The sequence below is a fragment of the Lasiosphaeria miniovina genome, assembly GCF_030549165.1.
Source record: "Lasiosphaeria miniovina strain SMH2392-1A chromosome Unknown B0T26scaffold_7, whole genome shotgun sequence".
Classification (NCBI taxonomy): Eukaryota; Fungi; Ascomycota; class Sordariomycetes; order Sordariales; family Lasiosphaeriaceae; genus Lasiosphaeria; species Lasiosphaeria miniovina.
Window position 1 is genome coordinate 2,210,753 of NW_026848226.1, and position 15,831 is coordinate 2,226,583.

Genomic DNA, 15,831 nt, shown 5'->3' on the forward strand with positions numbered 1-15,831 from the left:
ACCACGGCTAACTTCTACAACTATGGGCATAAGAGCCTCCTCGCATTTGTAACCGAAATCAAGCGGGACCAAATATCTACAGGGAACCTGGTCGAGGGTATCTAGGAGGTCGATGCAACGACTCGACAAATTATTGGTCGAATACGAGAGGGATTGAGAACTATCGAGACGTATCTGAACGCTCATATAACAGATTATTCGGCTTAGGCTTTTCAAAATCAAGTTACATCCACGGAAAGAAGAGAGGGAATGAAGAGCACAGTCAACAAGATCATCGAAGACCTCAAGCTCATCTTTTCCCATTATCGCGGCGGAACCCTCCCAGGAGATTCGGCTATTAATTACGATGACTCCGATACCCGGACTCCCCTTAATCAAAAGATTTCGGAGTATCTGCGACTTGTAGTCAAAGCTCATAGAAGAGGGGAAAAGCATAAGGGAAGAGAGCAAAATTCCCCGTCACCACCACGTAGCTCCATGGGAAGAGACGGGGATCTAAGTTGACGTTAAGATGGGCCTAATACTAGACTGGACTTGAGAGGCAGGGGAGAAAAAGAAGGTTAGGTCGATATGGGGGGAAGGGGCGAAGAAATGGGTTGGTGGTGGTGACCAACTGGGATGATGGCAAATGAGCCCTCAGCGTCAATTTGACCCCATTTATAGCTGAGGTCGAACTCGGATAACTTGTCTACGCACGCTGTTTTGGGGGCATCGTGCAGGCTAATAATAATCATTGATGGGGAGTGGGGGCATGCATGGGGGAATTTGCCTGCCTGAGATTGAGGAAGAGGGTCTCTCGATTGGACTTCCTCTGAATTCCATTTCCGATTCCTGAAACAGAGAAGGAATCCTACTATGGACATAACCTAGCTACCCATTTTGCATTAGAGGGCATCTTACTCGGGGGCGAGCCAGCAGCTCTCAAGCACTGTTTTACAGACCCCAGTTTCCTATACTACGTCGCAGTGTCTTTTGTGCCAGCTATGAGGCCATGTATCGGTTAGATGCGCTAGAAAGGTTGCTGTGATACAAGTATATATGCAAGAGACTTGCTTATGCGCTCGGCGTTGAACCCGCAGAAAATGGCAGCACGCGCCAGCCAAATTCGGCGACCGGAACACCGCATTCTCGGTTTTAGGAGTATGTGGATGGCGTGCCACATATTCCCCGGATTGTGATTTTCTAGGACGAAAGGTTGGGGCAGATGGGAGGTGCGGGACGGAAGTTCGTCCTTGGTTTAATAATTTATGTACGTAGCTTATGAGCTGGCATCAGTAATCTGGATCGTTTTCACCATCAGGAACAAGTCGGACAAAATTATTTGCGATCCATGCCCAGGCCTCCAGAGTACCATTGGCAATGACAAAATAGCGACAGTACATGGTACCTGCCAAGTGAAGTCATTGCAGATTCTCAGTCGACCCGGTGCTAACTTGGTTTGGACGGAGAACTGCCAGGATCAGATGCTTGAGACTTGAGCGGACCGCTTGGAAGTTGGCAGTGACAGAGATGTAACGTGCAGATGTGGGCGGGCCGTCGAAATGTTGCATGGGGTGGCACAGGCCCATGGTGTGACAACGTCATTGCCTATCAAAGACAGCCCCACTATGTTTTCACCCGCACTCCTGATGGGCTGTTAATTGGCGGATCTGCATCCATGTGTGGCCCCCCAATCACGTTTGCGCAACGGCTCGAGAAACGCTTCTCGACAATCTCGAAGACCCGGCGACTGTTTCAAACCAACCCACAGGCTTCCGGGCTACAGATTCACGGCAAACACCCACTGGTCGTCCTAGCCCGGTGTGCTATGAGCCCTGTGAAACATTTGTCTCCTCTCTCTTCCAGCCTCTCAACATGGATGTCTTTAATTGGGGCCAGGCAGTCAATCTTTCGGGAAGGTGGGAGTTGGTAGGATGGTATTGCCCAGTAAACGGACTATTTCATGCGAGCGAACAACGAACACCCTTTCAAATTCCAACAAGACGACAGCAAACGTGAAGTGAAGTGAAGTGAACTGGGCAGGCCACGCTCCAAGGCCGATCCCGGAATCTCTTTTCAGCTTTCCAGCCAACAAAACCCGATCCGGCGCAGAAAGCTGAAAGACGTGTGTTGTTTTAAAGACCACCCCCATCGCGGCCGCCAGCCTCCGCCAATCAATTGGCCGGCCTATCTCGAGACCCGCGTGTCGACGTTGGGCTGGGCAGCTCCTGATTGTGTGTGATAGATTTCGGAGACTCGACTCCTTTTCTAGCGCTGGTAGTGGCGGTTTGCCCTGATTTGCCATGCTGGTTCGCTGCAACATGGTCCAAGAAAAATCAGGCTTGGCTGCAGAGCGTGCATGGACTCGACAGGGGTTGCAGGCTTCCCGCATCCAAGTTTATCTATCTCTCCACTCCAACGGAGATCGCGCGCAGCCTATCCCGTAGTAACCATTGGAGATTGGGAATTGAGGAAAGGAAAAAAAAACCAGCGTGGCGGGTCTGCGGGTGCTGTGCTGTGTTTTGTTGGCTTGTTGCTTTATTACTCAAAAGACACGCGCTCCCGGCAACGAATCTCTCTCCACATCCATGGCCCTCTGTGTTTCTCCAGGTTGTCACCTCATACTCTCGCTTTTGAACAAGTACTGGGCGGTTCAATAAACGGTTAGGTAGTGTTGTTGGCATCTCTCGTTCTTTTGACAACACGTGCATCTCAGCTTTATCGATCCATCGCCTCTTGGGAGCTACCTCGCCCCGAGTTTCAAGTTGGGAGAACTCGACGACCACTCGCTCAAACCGACGTCACCGTCACCCGCGGCCACCGTGACCTGTCCGTCTGTACCTTCCCGCCTTTCGTTCGACCCACCGCCGGGGTTTTGAGAAAAGAGAAGCCCAGGGAAAGAAAGAGGGCAGATGTAGAGGGGGGGCAGTTTCGTTTTCGTCCTAAGAGCAAGAGAGGGCTTCTTCTGCGGCGCATCGAAACAACTCTTTCATCCTTCCTTCGCCGTTGGCAGTTTTCCAGCCGGGTCGGTCAGCTCCAGCTCCGCCTTGGACCAACGTGCAACGTCTTCTTCTAGCGACACGGGCCGCATTCTGCAGCATATCCCAGGAACCGGAACTGCATCTTTTTTTTTTTTTTTTTAAAAAAAAAAATTTTAAATTTTTTTTTTTTTGCGTGTGTGTGTGTGTTTGCCTGTCTGTCTTTTAGACGCCCTCGTTCATCGTCACTCGAGCATCTTAGATTTATATCTTTGCGCCTGACACCTCCCCCACATACGAAACCGAGATCATGAAGTTTTCAGGCATCGCAGCCGCCGCCATACTGGGCGTGGCGGCCACAAATGCCGTTGAGACTATCTCGGCTGTTGGCAACAAGTTCTTTCTGGAAAGTGGCAAACAGTTCTTTGTGAAAGGTACGTTTGGATGCATTATGTTTGTTGTTCTGAGGAGTGCCGCAGCTAACTGCCCCCTGTAGGAGTCGCTTACCAATTGGTAGAGGGTGAGATCTTTCTTCGCTCCAGAAACCCCTCCTTGCTCTTGCCGTGTCTAACGTAGGACAAACAGAGGACCCCCTTGTGGACGGCGAGCAGTGCAGCCGGGATGCTGCGCTCATGAAGACGCTGGGCACCAACACTATCCGCGTCTACCACGTCGATGCTACCAAGGACCACACCAAGTGCATGAACGCGTTCGCCGACGCTGGAATCTACACTCTTATTGACTTGGATACGTTCGACACATATATCCTGCCCGTAAGTTGTTCATGATGGCGACTAACAGCTGGAGTCGGGCCGCAGACTGGCTAACACTTCTCGCAGAATGCACCATCCTGGAACCAGACCCAGGTCGATGCGTACGCAGCTGTTATGGATGCCTTCATAAAATACGACAACGTGCTGGGCTTCTTCGTCGGCAACGAGATCATTGCCATTGCGAACCAGTCCTTGGCTGCGCCCTACATCAAGGCCTCTGTCCGCGACGTGAAGAAGCACCGCGAGTCCAAGGGCTACCGCAAGGTGCCCATTGGCTACTCGGCTGCTGACATCGCCGAGCTGCGGCCCATGCTCCAGGACTACCTGACCTGCGGCGGAGACGACTCCCAGAACGTCGATTTCTTTGCGCTCAACTCTTACGAGTGGTGTGATGTCACGACCTACGACGTCTCGGGCTATGCGAACCTCCAGAAGCAGGCCGTCAACTTTCCCGTGCCCATCTTCTTCTCCGAGACGGGCTGCAACGTGCCGGGCCCCCGCCTCTTCGACGACCAGCAGGCCATCTTCGGCAAGGAAATGTCCTCGGACTGGAGCGGCGCCATCATTTACGAGTGGATTGAGGAGGCCAACCACTACGGCCTCATCTCTTACGGGCCCCCCGTGGCCCCGACCGCGACGGGCAGCAACATCAGGGGCGGCTTCTCGCGGGCCGGCACCCCGACCCCCGTCTCACCCGATTTCAACAACCTCAAGTCGCAGTGGGCCAAGATCACCCCGTCGGGCGTCGCCCAGTCCGACTACAGTCCAAGTTTGGTCTCGACCCGCGCCTGCCCCGCCTCCACCCAGGACGGCTGGCTAGTCAATGGCAACGTCGCCCTGCCGAGCATCGGGCAGGTGTTTACCGGCGCTTTGTCTACGGTGCCAATCGCGATCCCGACCACCACCACCACCGCCGCCCTCGGATCCGCGGCTACGACTTCGACGACAAAGAACCCGGCGCCTGCGAACAAGGAGATTGCCGGCATGAGCGCCGGGCTGGCTGGCGTCATGCTCTTCTTCACCTTTTGGCTCTGAGCGCCGGACGGGATGGTTTTCTTTTTCTTTTCTCTTCTTTTTTTAATGAGGGCTGGGAATAGGTAAATCCATCAAGCATATGAGACTGGGCAGACTATGGCGTACGGGGTTTGACATTATATGGTGCATCTTTTTTCTCTTCTCTTCTCTTCTTTTCTTCCTCACCCTTTTTTCTTCCCCCTCAACCTCTGGAGTTGGGGCCTCCAACTCCCCTTCCATTCTATTTGGGGTAGCTAGCATTGATAAACGGCATGTTCCTCATGTTGATATTCATGGACGGATACCGAGAGCTGGGTTATACCGGGGCGGGAGTTGGGTTGAAGAAGCACAACAACAGTACACCCGGCCGAAGGTGGCGGCGATGTTGAGAACAACTCTCCCCGTCAAGGAAACAAAACCAATCAAGAGAAGAGGAGGGTAGTTGCGACTTGAACCGCCGGGCAGGCTGGGCTTTGCCACACGGCAGCCATCCATTCATGTGTGCATGTGTTAGGGGGGGGGATACTAATCCTTAATGGGTCTGTCTGCTTCACCTCTAGGGGGGCAGACGCCAAACTGTACACACATACGTATATATATTGTAAACACACACCTTTTGTGTTGTTTGCTAGGCTCGCCGGCTAGGAAGCGGGCTGGAAACGGCACAGCACAGTACATACATCTAGAAGAGTAACCCGCGCTAGATAATAGAGCTGAATAAAATATTCCTAAACGTATTTCCTGTCTCTTTTTCTGCTTCTGTTTCTTGATGTTGATTGTGGTTGGTGTGTTGCTCCGGTCTGTCTGTCTATCAGGGAGAGACTCTCGGCAAGAGATGTCGCTGACGTCCATGTGGCGGGTTTCTGAACGGAAAGGGGCTCGTTGTCCCGAGGGTTCAGTATTAGGTAGTTGTACGACTTTGAGAGCTCTCGGAGCCGCTTTGAGGCATCTATGTATGTATGTAGGTAGGTAGGCAGTCAGCCCCCACGACAAGCGAGTAAACAACTGTGGGAATGTGTAGGTTGTTTCTTTGGTCTTTCTTTATTTGGGGAGTAGAAAGCCATGTTTCTAGTTGCTTCCCCCCTTTTCCTGGCTGGGAGAAAGAGTTATAAAAATGTAATGCTTATGTTTACCTAGGTACCTACGTAGCTTCATGATCAAATCGAGGCTTGCGGGAACTTGTCCACGGACCTGATTATATATACATTCCCTCTTTGTCCCGAGGTATCCTCCCAGTTTGATACATCATTTTCCGTAGATCCTTTTCGGTAGGACTGGCAGAGATGGATGGGGGTGTGATTTATTCTCCTTGTGTTCTCGCACTTGTCTCAGACAAAGCTTGAGTATGGGTGTTTAAAGATACATGGGCATGGACTCAGCTTCGCACGAAGCTCGAGAGAATTCCCGATTCGTGCGACCCAAACGAGATAAAACCAGGACCTTTACAACCATCCTGCTGACTGGAGGCTTGGTCGAGGGAGGGATGATTCCCTCAGCCCCCGGATACAGAAGAAACCGGCAACAGATCACCTACACAGCACTTGGTGTTTCTATAAGAACTGCCTCGGTGGATTGATTCACTGCTAGCTCGATAGTTGCAGGGAGAACATAACATAGGACTATGAAGCTTGCCGCATGATCGTTTTCTCGGAACTTCTGGACCAGCCAGTCAGGCCTCTTTCCAGCAGCAGCCTCACAACACGCAGCCCGTTCCTGCGCTGTCTTGCTTTAGGTCCGGTGGGCTGCCACATCATCATTTCGTTTCTGGCCCCCTCTCCAAGCGAGGAAGGTTAGCAAGTGGAGAGAGCAAGTGTTTCGTCATGCTGTGAGGTAAGCTTGAGAGGAGCAGGACATCATGATCTGCGTGTTTAAGAGATGGACCATGCCGTTTTGTGGCCATCGATGGGCGGCGTCATGCTGGAGGCAGTCGTTTTGTTTTCTGAGAGGATCGCAAGGGCGGAGCTATCACCGCCGCAGTCACTGCGCTGGATGAGCTGCCTTGATCCACGATGGGATGTTCCTTGGTTGGACGAGCGGTCACTGCTTGGGGGAAGCAGGAGGGAGACAGCCTTGGAACAATAGACACCTGCGAACGGCTAGGGCCTACCGTTGAGCATGCCTGCTTGGTCGCCGAACGCACTGCGGCTGGGTTGGGTACCTAACTACCGTAGTTGATGCTATGATGACGCGATGTGCTATAGAGAGAGCTATAGCACTCGAATAGCTTGAAATGGATGAGGCCATCCCCGCATTTTGAAGTCTAGGTGGGTATACGAAACTTACTAGGGCCTAGACGCGGAGCAAAGTTGGAGAGGTAGCTCATGCACCTCGTCGACGCTGCTTTCTCGTGATGCTTTGTTCGCTTACGTGTGACATGAACGTCAGATATTACTCAAGGCACCTTGGTTTCGGCGATCTAAGTCCTAAGCTGAGCTAGGTGAGATTCCTTACCCATCTTCGTCTAACATCGTCTCGGGAAGGAAGGGGGATTTTGATGCAGGCTGGGAGCTTAGGTTTGGCAGACGAACTTGAAGGACGTCAGACTCGGAGACGGCTGGCAGTTTGAGGGCAAGCACGACAGTGTAGATTAAGGTTTGTGACTGAAGCTCCAAGAGTTTGCTGGGCTGGGCTGGCCCCCGCACCCCTCCCGCTTATCATTTTATGATTCTTGGTAATAAATATCAGGCGATCTGAAACGGGTCTCGGAGCAATAGCCCAGCATCGCGCCTTCCCTTCCCGATCTGAGCAAGGGGGGATGCGGGAGCAGCGGAGCTACAGGAAGGTGGCGCCCCGTTTAGGCACGCCCCCTTCTGGGCCTGGTGGCATGATGGCCTGCCCGGTAAGTGGTGACGGGACCACACCGACCACAGCAGCGGCGGTGCCCACCTCCCTTCAGCGGCTGGTGCTACCCAAGCTCCGAGTTGCCATATGAAAGGGGGTTTCACAATCTTCTGTCCTGCCCGCCGTGTCCAGCGCAGATTGGCGACAAACTGTCATGATCTACGGCTCCGTGCGCAGATGATACCCCGCGCCGTTGAGCCCAACCCTCCAGATAAGTAACCAGAAACCGAACGATTTGTCGACACTGCACTCTAAATGTCCCGCCTCTTGCTGGCGCGCGTGGCTGTGCGCGTTATCTGGGAACTCTCCGAGTACCTAAGTAGACAACGTTGGTCTGACTGATTAAGCAATCGGAAGCTGGGGAGAAAGCTGCATCCCGGAATCCAACGGGCTCGGCAGTTGAATTCGAGACAGAGCACGTTCCGAGCCAAATACAGCTAGGCTAGGGCGACGCGAGCTCGTCCAAAGTTCCCTAATTACCGTTGAGCCTCAGACGGCCCGCAATCGACGACGCCGCCTTCCGCTTGCACATCTGCTGTGATGTCCTGTGATATATTTAGGGTCGCATCACTGCGTTTCTGCTGAGCATAGCTGTCATGTTCATCCAGAGGCCACCGAGCCTGGCCGACGCTGTCGGTGGCACCCCATCTTTCATAACAGTGCTGGAAAGATTGGTTCCGCCCACGTGTTCAGGGAGCTCTGACACCTTCTCTGTTCCATGTCTCAGGCATGAAAAGAGCTCTCTGCGGTGTTGGCCGACGTGGACTTCCTGGGTCAACCAAGTTGTTGGTGCTAGTCTCCTGCCCTGCCCGCCCTGCCCCCGAGCTAGCTACCCCCAAGCTGCTGCACGGACATCTGAAACACCACACATCTTCGTATCCCATAGGGAGACCTAGCCAAGAGGCTTGCGGCTTGGCCATAGCAGACTAGCCGTCCGTGTTGCGGAACCATAGACGGCCAGGATTTGGGTCTTGCCCCGGATTTGAAAAGATATATCCGTGGTGATGCTAAGGGCAGTGCTAGCTTCCGGTCTCGACCTGCAACAATGACGGTTGCCCTTCGCTGACGAGTCCTCGCTGGCATGCCAGTCTCTGTTTGAAGCAAGCCCCCAACCGAGTTGATGATCACCAGCCGGGAAGCCAACGCTAATTCCAGTTCACAGTCGCACTCCATCCCGGCTTGCAGTCCATGCACTGCTATGATCTTCTTCGCCCCCATCCCTGCATGATTACACGCAGGCCATGGGGCGGGAGCCGTCCATGACTTACAGACGAGAAGAGCAGGGCAGCTTGCTCACCTTGCCAGCCACACTTTGTCAACCCATGACCCCTGGCCCCCCCTTACCATGTAGCCTAGATCGTGATATTTGGGTTACCTTCTGCTTTTGGTACACTCCGAGTGTCAAGGCGCCGAGTTGGCCCGGAACCAGGATGCGGCCGTGATTGGTGTCCCGGCTCTTTCGCTCGTCTTCTCGGTCTCGAACAGGATATTTGTGTTTGAGGGGCGGCATAGGACTTACCTATACCCCATCGTGGCCCTCCCGTTTTGCATGTCATGACAGGTACCCGCTTGTTGCCTCACCTGACCGAGCTTTCCTGGTTTCGTTTGCAGCGTAGGGCGTCTCCAACGCCGCGATCGATGAAGATCCCGATCACAGAGCCCGGCATATTTACCTGCATGTTTGCCCGGCTGAGGTGCTCTGCTCTTGGGGGGCCAGATGCGTGTCCTTCTCGTTTTTAACGAACACCGCCGCATGTGGCTACGGACCTCTACACATACTGTTCACCGCCCCAGTGAAGCAAGCGGAAATGTCCGACTTCGAATCAGTACACCAGCTGGCGCAAGCCACGGCCTCCAATAAGGACATCCCAGATGAACTCACGTTCGCGGAGGTCATCAAGAACCGAACGGCTCCTGTTAGTTCAACCATGCCTTTTGCGGGTGAAAGGAGTTCGTGCTGATATCATTCACTAGCCCTGCTCGCTGAGTAACTTCATGGACTACTTGTACTACGTCGAACACAACGCCGAGCCTCTCCAGTTCTTTCTGTGGTACTGTGACTACATCCACAGATGGAGTAGCTTGCTGCCCAGGCAGAAAGCCCTTGCTCCGGTCTGGGATCCAGCCAGGACAGCCGAGCCAAGGTCTCGCTTCATCACATACAGCCACAAGAGGGCTAGGAGTCTGAAGATGAGCAAGATCATCTCCATCATGGAGATGAATTTAGAAAACGAGACGTCTAGCCCGCCTAGAGACGAAGGAAGCCGCAAAAGCACTTCCTCGTCGTCTTTGAGCTCTTCCCGCCCACGAACGCCTCCGTCCGCTGTGCTCAGCCCGACCGAGTCCACAAAGGGAGACTGGCAGCCATGTAAGCAAATCAGCCACTAGAACATGCCACTTGACGGCGGACATGGAAGCTAATCGCCACTAAAAGTTACGATCCAGCCCTTCAGGGACGAAGTCAGCCGCGTCGTGAGGCAGTACATAGCGGAATCCGCGCCTCGCCAGCTGAACCTCGCGCCCCACGACCGCGAAGCGTGCCTGCGAGCCGCTCAGCACACGACACACCCGTCCTCGCTGCTGCCCGCATTCACGGCCGCCGAGGCCAACCTCAGGGGGACGTCTCACCCCAACTTCATCCGCTGGTCCAAGTCAAACGCCAACCGGGCCCGCGTCGTCTTCATCCGCGTCATTGGCATCGTTCTCGTGCTGCTAGGCCTGGGCCTCGACCTGGTCCTGATTCTCTCGCGGCGCAACAACTTCCTGCGCGTCGTGTGCATCGTGCTCTGGTGGCCCGGCTTGGCCAGCCTCATCGCCTCCGTCCACAACCTGTGCCCGGTGCTCCACTTCAACAACAAACGCCAGCTGCGGCCGTGGGAGCTGGTCGACGGCGGCGGCGGCGACCAAACCGACTATGCCTTTGAGCAGCAGCAAGACGAAAACCGCTTCACAACCCCGAACAACAGCAGCATCAGAAAGAGCAACGACGATGACGAAAACGCCGCCGCCGCCGCCATGACAAAGGCCGACCGCATCCGTAGCAGCTACCACTCGCACTGCCGGCAGCACCACTCGCGCAGGGGCACGCAAACCAGCATCGCCAGCAGTACCAGCAGCAACAGCAACACGGACCCGCTGCGCAAGACGAGCCTGCAGACATTCGGGCCACGGAACCAGTACGCGCGCGACGCGGGGTGGGCGGCGGCGGGGTGGGCGCGGCGGCCGCTGGTGCTGGGGAGGATCTTTGGGGAGACGGTGCGCGTGCAGAACGGCGCGCTGCAGCTGCTGCAGGACCGTGCCGTCTTCTTCGCGGTGCTGTACGGCGGGCTGGCGGCGTCGGCGCTGACGGCCGCGTCGCTGTTTGCGCCCGCTGGGAATATGTTTCTCTGACTAGCTGGCTGACTGGCGGCCGGTTGGTCATCATTGAAATCACAGATAGGGGGTTTGATTCGATGTTTTTTTTTTTGGATATGATATGATATATACCCATCACCGCTCCTTTCTTATATAACTTCTTGACTTCACTCCCACTTAAGGGGTTGATTTTTCGTTTCTGCCAGCTAGCTGGGGCATCCACGATCTTTTACGATTTGAATGAATAAGCCACGGACAATATATCAAAATTTCAGAATCTGATTTGTGCAAATAGTATATCATTTTCTCTTGTATGGCTAGATCGCTGCCTAGAAATCACAGTAGCCCCTTTTGAGATTTGCGCACTGGTAACGCCCGTCAATGATGGTATCAAATTCCACATGCCAGACCAAACGGTTAAGCATCCAGACACGACGGCCAGCTCTTTTGTCTTATTCACCCCAAACGCCGCCCAATGCAAAACATCTATAGACCAGGACCAAGCGCCGCAGTCTACGGCCCGCAGGCTGCCGCCTACTGCTCCTTGGCGAGGATGACCTTTTCTCTCTCGCCCTTGCGCTTCTCGAACTTCTTGGCCGAGTGCTTCCTCTCGTTCTCGTCTCTCCGCTTGATGGCGCCTAGCTCCTCGCGCTTGATCTCGCCGGCCTTCTTGATCACCTTGGGGACGTGCCTGTGGCGGCGGATGCGGCGGATCTCGGGCATGTGGCCGTATCTCTCGGTCAGGGCCTCGTTGTACTCGAGGGCTTCTCGCTGCCTTGTCGACTTGACCCCACTCCTCTCCGAGGCATTGGCACGCCATAAGCGGATGTTGCCCTTCGTTCAGAGTTAGCATGCGATCTAGGGGAGAATAGCGAGAGGGTTATCATACGTCGTCGCTCCCGCTAAGGAGGTATTTGGAGTCCATAGTCCACATGGTTCGGAAGACCCTGACAGTATTGGTTAGTGACGTCATATTTTAGTCTGAGACAACGAGAAACAAACCTCTGCATTCTCTTTGTGTGGTAGATATCACGAGATTGACCCTGGTCACGGCGCCATATCCGGATGGTGCGGTCCTATGGTAAGTTGGTTAGAGGAGAGTTTGGCAGTGGGAAAGGGGCAGGTTTGCTTACGTAAGAGCCGCTAACAAGCTCCTCGCCAGTGGGAGAGAACTCAACGTCCATTACGGCAGCAACGTGACCTTTTTGGATGTTCTGGGCTTTGCTGAAATTCCTTGCGTCGAATAGATAGCTAGAGCCCTAGTTAGCAAGCAGTCCGTTATCACCATCGCTTGAGAAGGTTTGGTTACATGTTATGATCTAAAATTTAAAGTCAGCATTGTGCATTTCATCTACTTCTTGTGGTATCTTACCTTCTGAGGCCACAGCCATGTTCATCGCTTCCATGGGGTTGAAGACGATGCGGTTGGACGCGAACTTGAGCACGGTTTTCAAGACGGGCACTGCCAAGAGTTAGGAGAGACCTGACCATCAAAGGGCTGAGCAGGGGCCAAGCATACTGTTTGTCCGCAGATCGAAGAGAATTATGGAGCGGTCGCTGGCGACAGACCCGATAATCGAGGTCTCGACCTTGTTGAAACAGACATCGGTAATCGTATCGGTGTGGTTTGGCCACTGTATCTTCTGAGGGGCGGTGCTGTGCTCTAGGTCCCACACGCTGATGCACCCGGCGCCTGAGGAAGCAGCAAAAACATTGGCAGACCGGTGGAAGGAGAGAGACGTATACGGGCCGCCTTCTTGCCACGAAGCAAGCGGAGCGGAGCTGCTGGGTGAGTTGTACGGATCCCACAACTTGATGCCGTCGGTACCGCAAGACAGGAGTTTATTGTCATTGGTGAAAGTTAACCCCTTGACAATGTTTTCGCTGCCCGATTGGCCTGAGTCAGCCATTGCCCCTAAAGCAGGAGTGTATATATACTGACTGTGCAGAGGTGTGCCAGGACTCCTCTCGTGAGGTGAGGCTCCAGACCTTGACAATACCGTCGGCAGCGCCCGACGCCATAGAGCTCAAAGAACTGCTATTCTGTAGAAAACTGTTAGATGATGTTCTTAGAGAGTGTGTAGGAAATATGTAAGAACAGACCTTGCACATGCTGAACACGCCCTGGACGTGGCCATTTCCCAGCTGTGTGAGGAAAGGCTTCGCAAACATGCGCTCTCTTTAGGACTGTTAGCCAATGGCGAAACACGAGTTTGGCGACAAAGCCGGCTTACAGCTTGACCGAGTTCAACGCTCTTTGGCTATTTCGCAGCGTCAGCACTCGAGGCGCAAGAAGGCCACGACGTCGACGTACTATTCACGGGCTCTCTCGAAGGGGTGGATTTCGGGGGCAAGGTTTCGGGGCGCACGCTGGACATCGGATCCCGGCGCCTGCTGAGCGGTAATGCTCCGACTGAGCGCTTTGATCTATGGAGGCACAGGATATTAGCTGAGGCGCAACAATTCGCTGGGGAGACAGAGCTCATGACAACTGCTGGATGAGGGAGCGGTACCTTCATGATGCCCAGCTGTCTCGACCCTAGACAGACTATTCTCGGAATTGCAAGGTAGTAAGTAGATAGATGCGTGGTTCGTTTAGGCTGCGAGTTTGGTGAGCGGCTTTGCGCTGGGCAGGGCAGGAGCTAAATCGAAGAGCATCAATCGGCATCAGTCGATCGCCATTGCCATATCAGATCGAAGGCCGCCAAACCCTCGAGAAATTTTGGCGGGGTTGGATGGCAGAAACCGGTACCGCCTTCCAGTCACCAGCCACACTCCACACTGACGCCACAGGAATGCGCCAACCAGAGTTCATTACGTCGTGGTAAGGCAACCTAGCCTAGCTGCATCCGGCAAGTGAGGCTGGACTTTTGGAGCTGTCCTGCCTGCGACCACAATGTCCTCGTCCCCAACACCCGCCGCTAACTGGCTAACAACAATAACTTTGCGAACACTTCCCGGCCCGACACAACACCTTAACACAGCACAGCACACTGCAAGCACGTCGCATACTCCGGCTACCTAGCTCGATTGGCCCCATCCGATAACGCACGCACGACGACAAGCCCGGCACGGCCCCGACACAATCATAATAACTGCAGTAATGGCGCAGGGCGACTCGGAGAGGGTGGCTGTGGCGGCGGCGCCCAAGGATGCGCGGAAACAGGAGGCCGTCTACAAAGAGATCCTTTCCAAGCCGCCATCAGTCACCTCCGACGCCGCCATCCGAGATTACGAGAGCGCCTTGATTGGCTTGGGGGAGCTCTATCGCGATGAGAAGTAGGCAACGTCCACCCAGCACCAACCCGGAGTCGAATGTGGAGGACACTCGCTAACCTACATCGCTCGGCTGCAGGAACTCACAGGAGCTCGTTGGCTTGGTGACAAAGAGCCGGACAGTCCTCTCGTCGTTCGCAAAGGCAAAGACGGCTAAGCTGGGTTAGTTGCTCCTCACCCCTCTCTCACTTGACCCGTCGCCGACAGCTGCTGACCCGCGCCCGGCCCGGTGCGTCCAGTCCGCCAACTGCTCGACCTCTTCCACGACATACCAAACACAACCGAGATCCAGATCTCGGTGACCAAGTCATGTATAGAGTGGGCGACGTCGGAGCGCCGCGGGTTTCTGCGGCAGAACCTCGAGACGCGGCTCGTGACGCTGTACATGGCGAAGCAGTCGTACTACGAGGCGCTAACGCTCATCAACGGGCTACTGCGCGAGCTGAAGCGGCTCGACGACAAGCTAGTGCTAGTCGAGGTGCAGCTGCTCGAGTCGCGCGTCTACCACGCGCTCGGCAACATCTCCAAGGCGCGGGCGGCCCTGACGAGCGCGCGCACCAGCGCCGCCTCGGTCTACACGCCGCCCCTGCTGCAGGCCAACCTCGACATGCAGTCGGGCATGCTGCACGCCGAGGACAAGGACTTCAACACGGCCTTCAGCTACTTCATCGAGGCGCTCGACGGCTACCACACGCAGGACGAGCCGCAGCGGGCGCAGGCGGCGCTGCAGTACATGTTGCTGTGCAAGATCATGCTCAACCTGGTCGACGACGTCAACAAGCTGATGGCGTCCAAGCAGGCCATGAAGTACGCCGGCCAGTCGCTCGAGGCCATGAAGGCCATCGCGCGCGCGCACTCGAACCGCTCGCTCGAGGAGTACGAGCGCGCCCTGGCCGCCTACAAGTACGAGCTGGGCGGCGACGCCTTCATCCGCAACCACCTGCACCGCCTGTACGACGCCATGCTGGAGCAGAACCTGATCAAGGTCATCGAGCCCTTCAGCCGAGTCGAGATCGACCACATCGCCAAGATGGTCGGCCTCGACACGCAGCAGGTCGAGCGCAAGCTGTCGCAAATGATCCTCGACAAGGTCATCATCGGCGTGCTGGACCAGGGAGCCGGCTGCCTCATCATCTTTGACGAGACGCACCGCGACGAGGCCTACGACTCGGCCCTGGCCACCATCGAGAAGCTGAGCAACGTCGTCGACGTGCTCTACACGAACCAGGCCTCGATGCTTGAATAGTTGCCGGCCCGAATGTTGGAATTAGTTTCGGGGAGCGTTCAGGCGCGGTCTGGTTTTTGCTTCCATTGTCTCCCAAAAGGAGGGGCAGCGGTGGTGGTTTGTACTGTAAGATTAGGTACGCAACTGACGCATACACATACACACGCAAACAAGTAGAGCGACGGATATCCATGCATTCCTCAATGAAAGTGAGAGTGACTTTCTCACTCTGCCAGGTCATTGACGGCAGGCACCATGCAGATGCTGAAGGTGTTTGTTCATGGTGCTTGATACCTCTTCACGTAAAGCAGTAGACGCGGAGAGGCGGAGGGGGGAGAAGACTCAGAATACAAGAAAGAGATGTTTTAGTTCTCTCCCAAACGCCCCGCCC

The 15,831-nt window shown here is 54.8% G+C and overlaps 4 protein-coding genes across 4 annotated transcripts; 3 read left to right on the forward strand and 1 right to left on the reverse strand.

The window, feature by feature from the left end:
- Positions 1-3,267: 3,267 nt before the first annotated feature.
- B0T26DRAFT_743767 (Glucanosyltransferase-domain-containing protein) lies at positions 3,268-4,765 on the forward strand (the record flags this gene model as incomplete). Its single annotated transcript, XM_060444308.1, has 4 exons — positions 3,268-3,391; positions 3,454-3,477; positions 3,543-3,730; positions 3,797-4,765. 4 exons carry the CDS (start codon positions 3,268-3,270, stop codon positions 4,763-4,765), a joined length of 1,305 nt encoding a protein of 434 aa, XP_060291628.1.
- Positions 4,766-9,267: 4,502 nt separating this feature from the next.
- B0T26DRAFT_459930 (uncharacterized protein) lies at positions 9,268-11,093 on the forward strand. Its single transcript, XM_060435145.1, has 3 exons — positions 9,268-9,501; positions 9,560-9,953; positions 10,020-11,093. The coding sequence occupies exons 1-3, from the start codon at positions 9,394-9,396 to the stop codon at positions 10,973-10,975; spliced, it is 1,458 nt and encodes a 485-aa protein (XP_060291629.1). The 5' UTR covers positions 9,268-9,393; the 3' UTR covers positions 10,976-11,093.
- A 124-nt stretch (positions 11,094-11,217) lies between these two features.
- B0T26DRAFT_727012 (WD40-repeat-containing domain protein) lies at positions 11,218-13,637 on the reverse strand. Its single transcript, XM_060442837.1, has 12 exons — positions 13,453-13,637; positions 13,254-13,366; positions 13,174-13,200; positions 13,043-13,118; positions 12,882-12,982; positions 12,459-12,823; positions 12,312-12,401; positions 12,249-12,258; positions 12,073-12,190; positions 11,942-12,015; positions 11,829-11,886; positions 11,218-11,773 (listed from the first exon to the last, which is right to left on the reverse strand). The coding sequence occupies exons 1-12, from the start codon at positions 13,456-13,458 to the stop codon at positions 11,474-11,476; spliced, it is 1,338 nt and encodes a 445-aa protein (XP_060291630.1). The 5' UTR covers positions 13,459-13,637; the 3' UTR covers positions 11,218-11,473.
- Positions 13,638-14,042: 405 nt separating this feature from the next.
- B0T26DRAFT_656548 (uncharacterized protein) lies at positions 14,043-15,461 on the forward strand (the record flags this gene model as incomplete). The annotated part of the gene is made up of 3 exons (XM_060438715.1): positions 14,043-14,218; positions 14,295-14,377; positions 14,455-15,461. The coding sequence occupies 3 exons, from the start codon at positions 14,043-14,045 to the stop codon at positions 15,459-15,461; spliced, it is 1,266 nt and encodes a 421-aa protein (XP_060291631.1).
- Between the last annotated feature and the right edge of the window lie 370 nt (positions 15,462-15,831).

Bases quoted from the DNA above. Each gene is read 5' to 3' on its own strand.
- B0T26DRAFT_727012 (XM_060442837.1), bottom strand. The intron at 13,201-13,253 runs GTACGTCGACGT...GCTGCGAAATAG, and splicing joins TTCGAGAGAGCCCGTGAATA to CCAAAGAGCGTTGAACTCGG. The intron at 12,016-12,072 runs GTAAGCAAACCT...AACTTACCATAG, and splicing joins AGCTTGTTAGCGGCTCTTAC to GACCGCACCATCCGGATATG.
- B0T26DRAFT_459930 (XM_060435145.1), top strand. From the start codon at position 9,394: ATGTCCGACTTCGAATCAGTACACCAGCTGGCGCAAGCCACGGCCTCC. The intron at 9,502-9,559 runs GTTAGTTCAACC...ATCATTCACTAG, and splicing joins TCAAGAACCGAACGGCTCCT to CCCTGCTCGCTGAGTAACTT. The intron at 9,954-10,019 runs GTAAGCAAATCA...CGCCACTAAAAG, and splicing joins AAAGGGAGACTGGCAGCCAT to TTACGATCCAGCCCTTCAGG.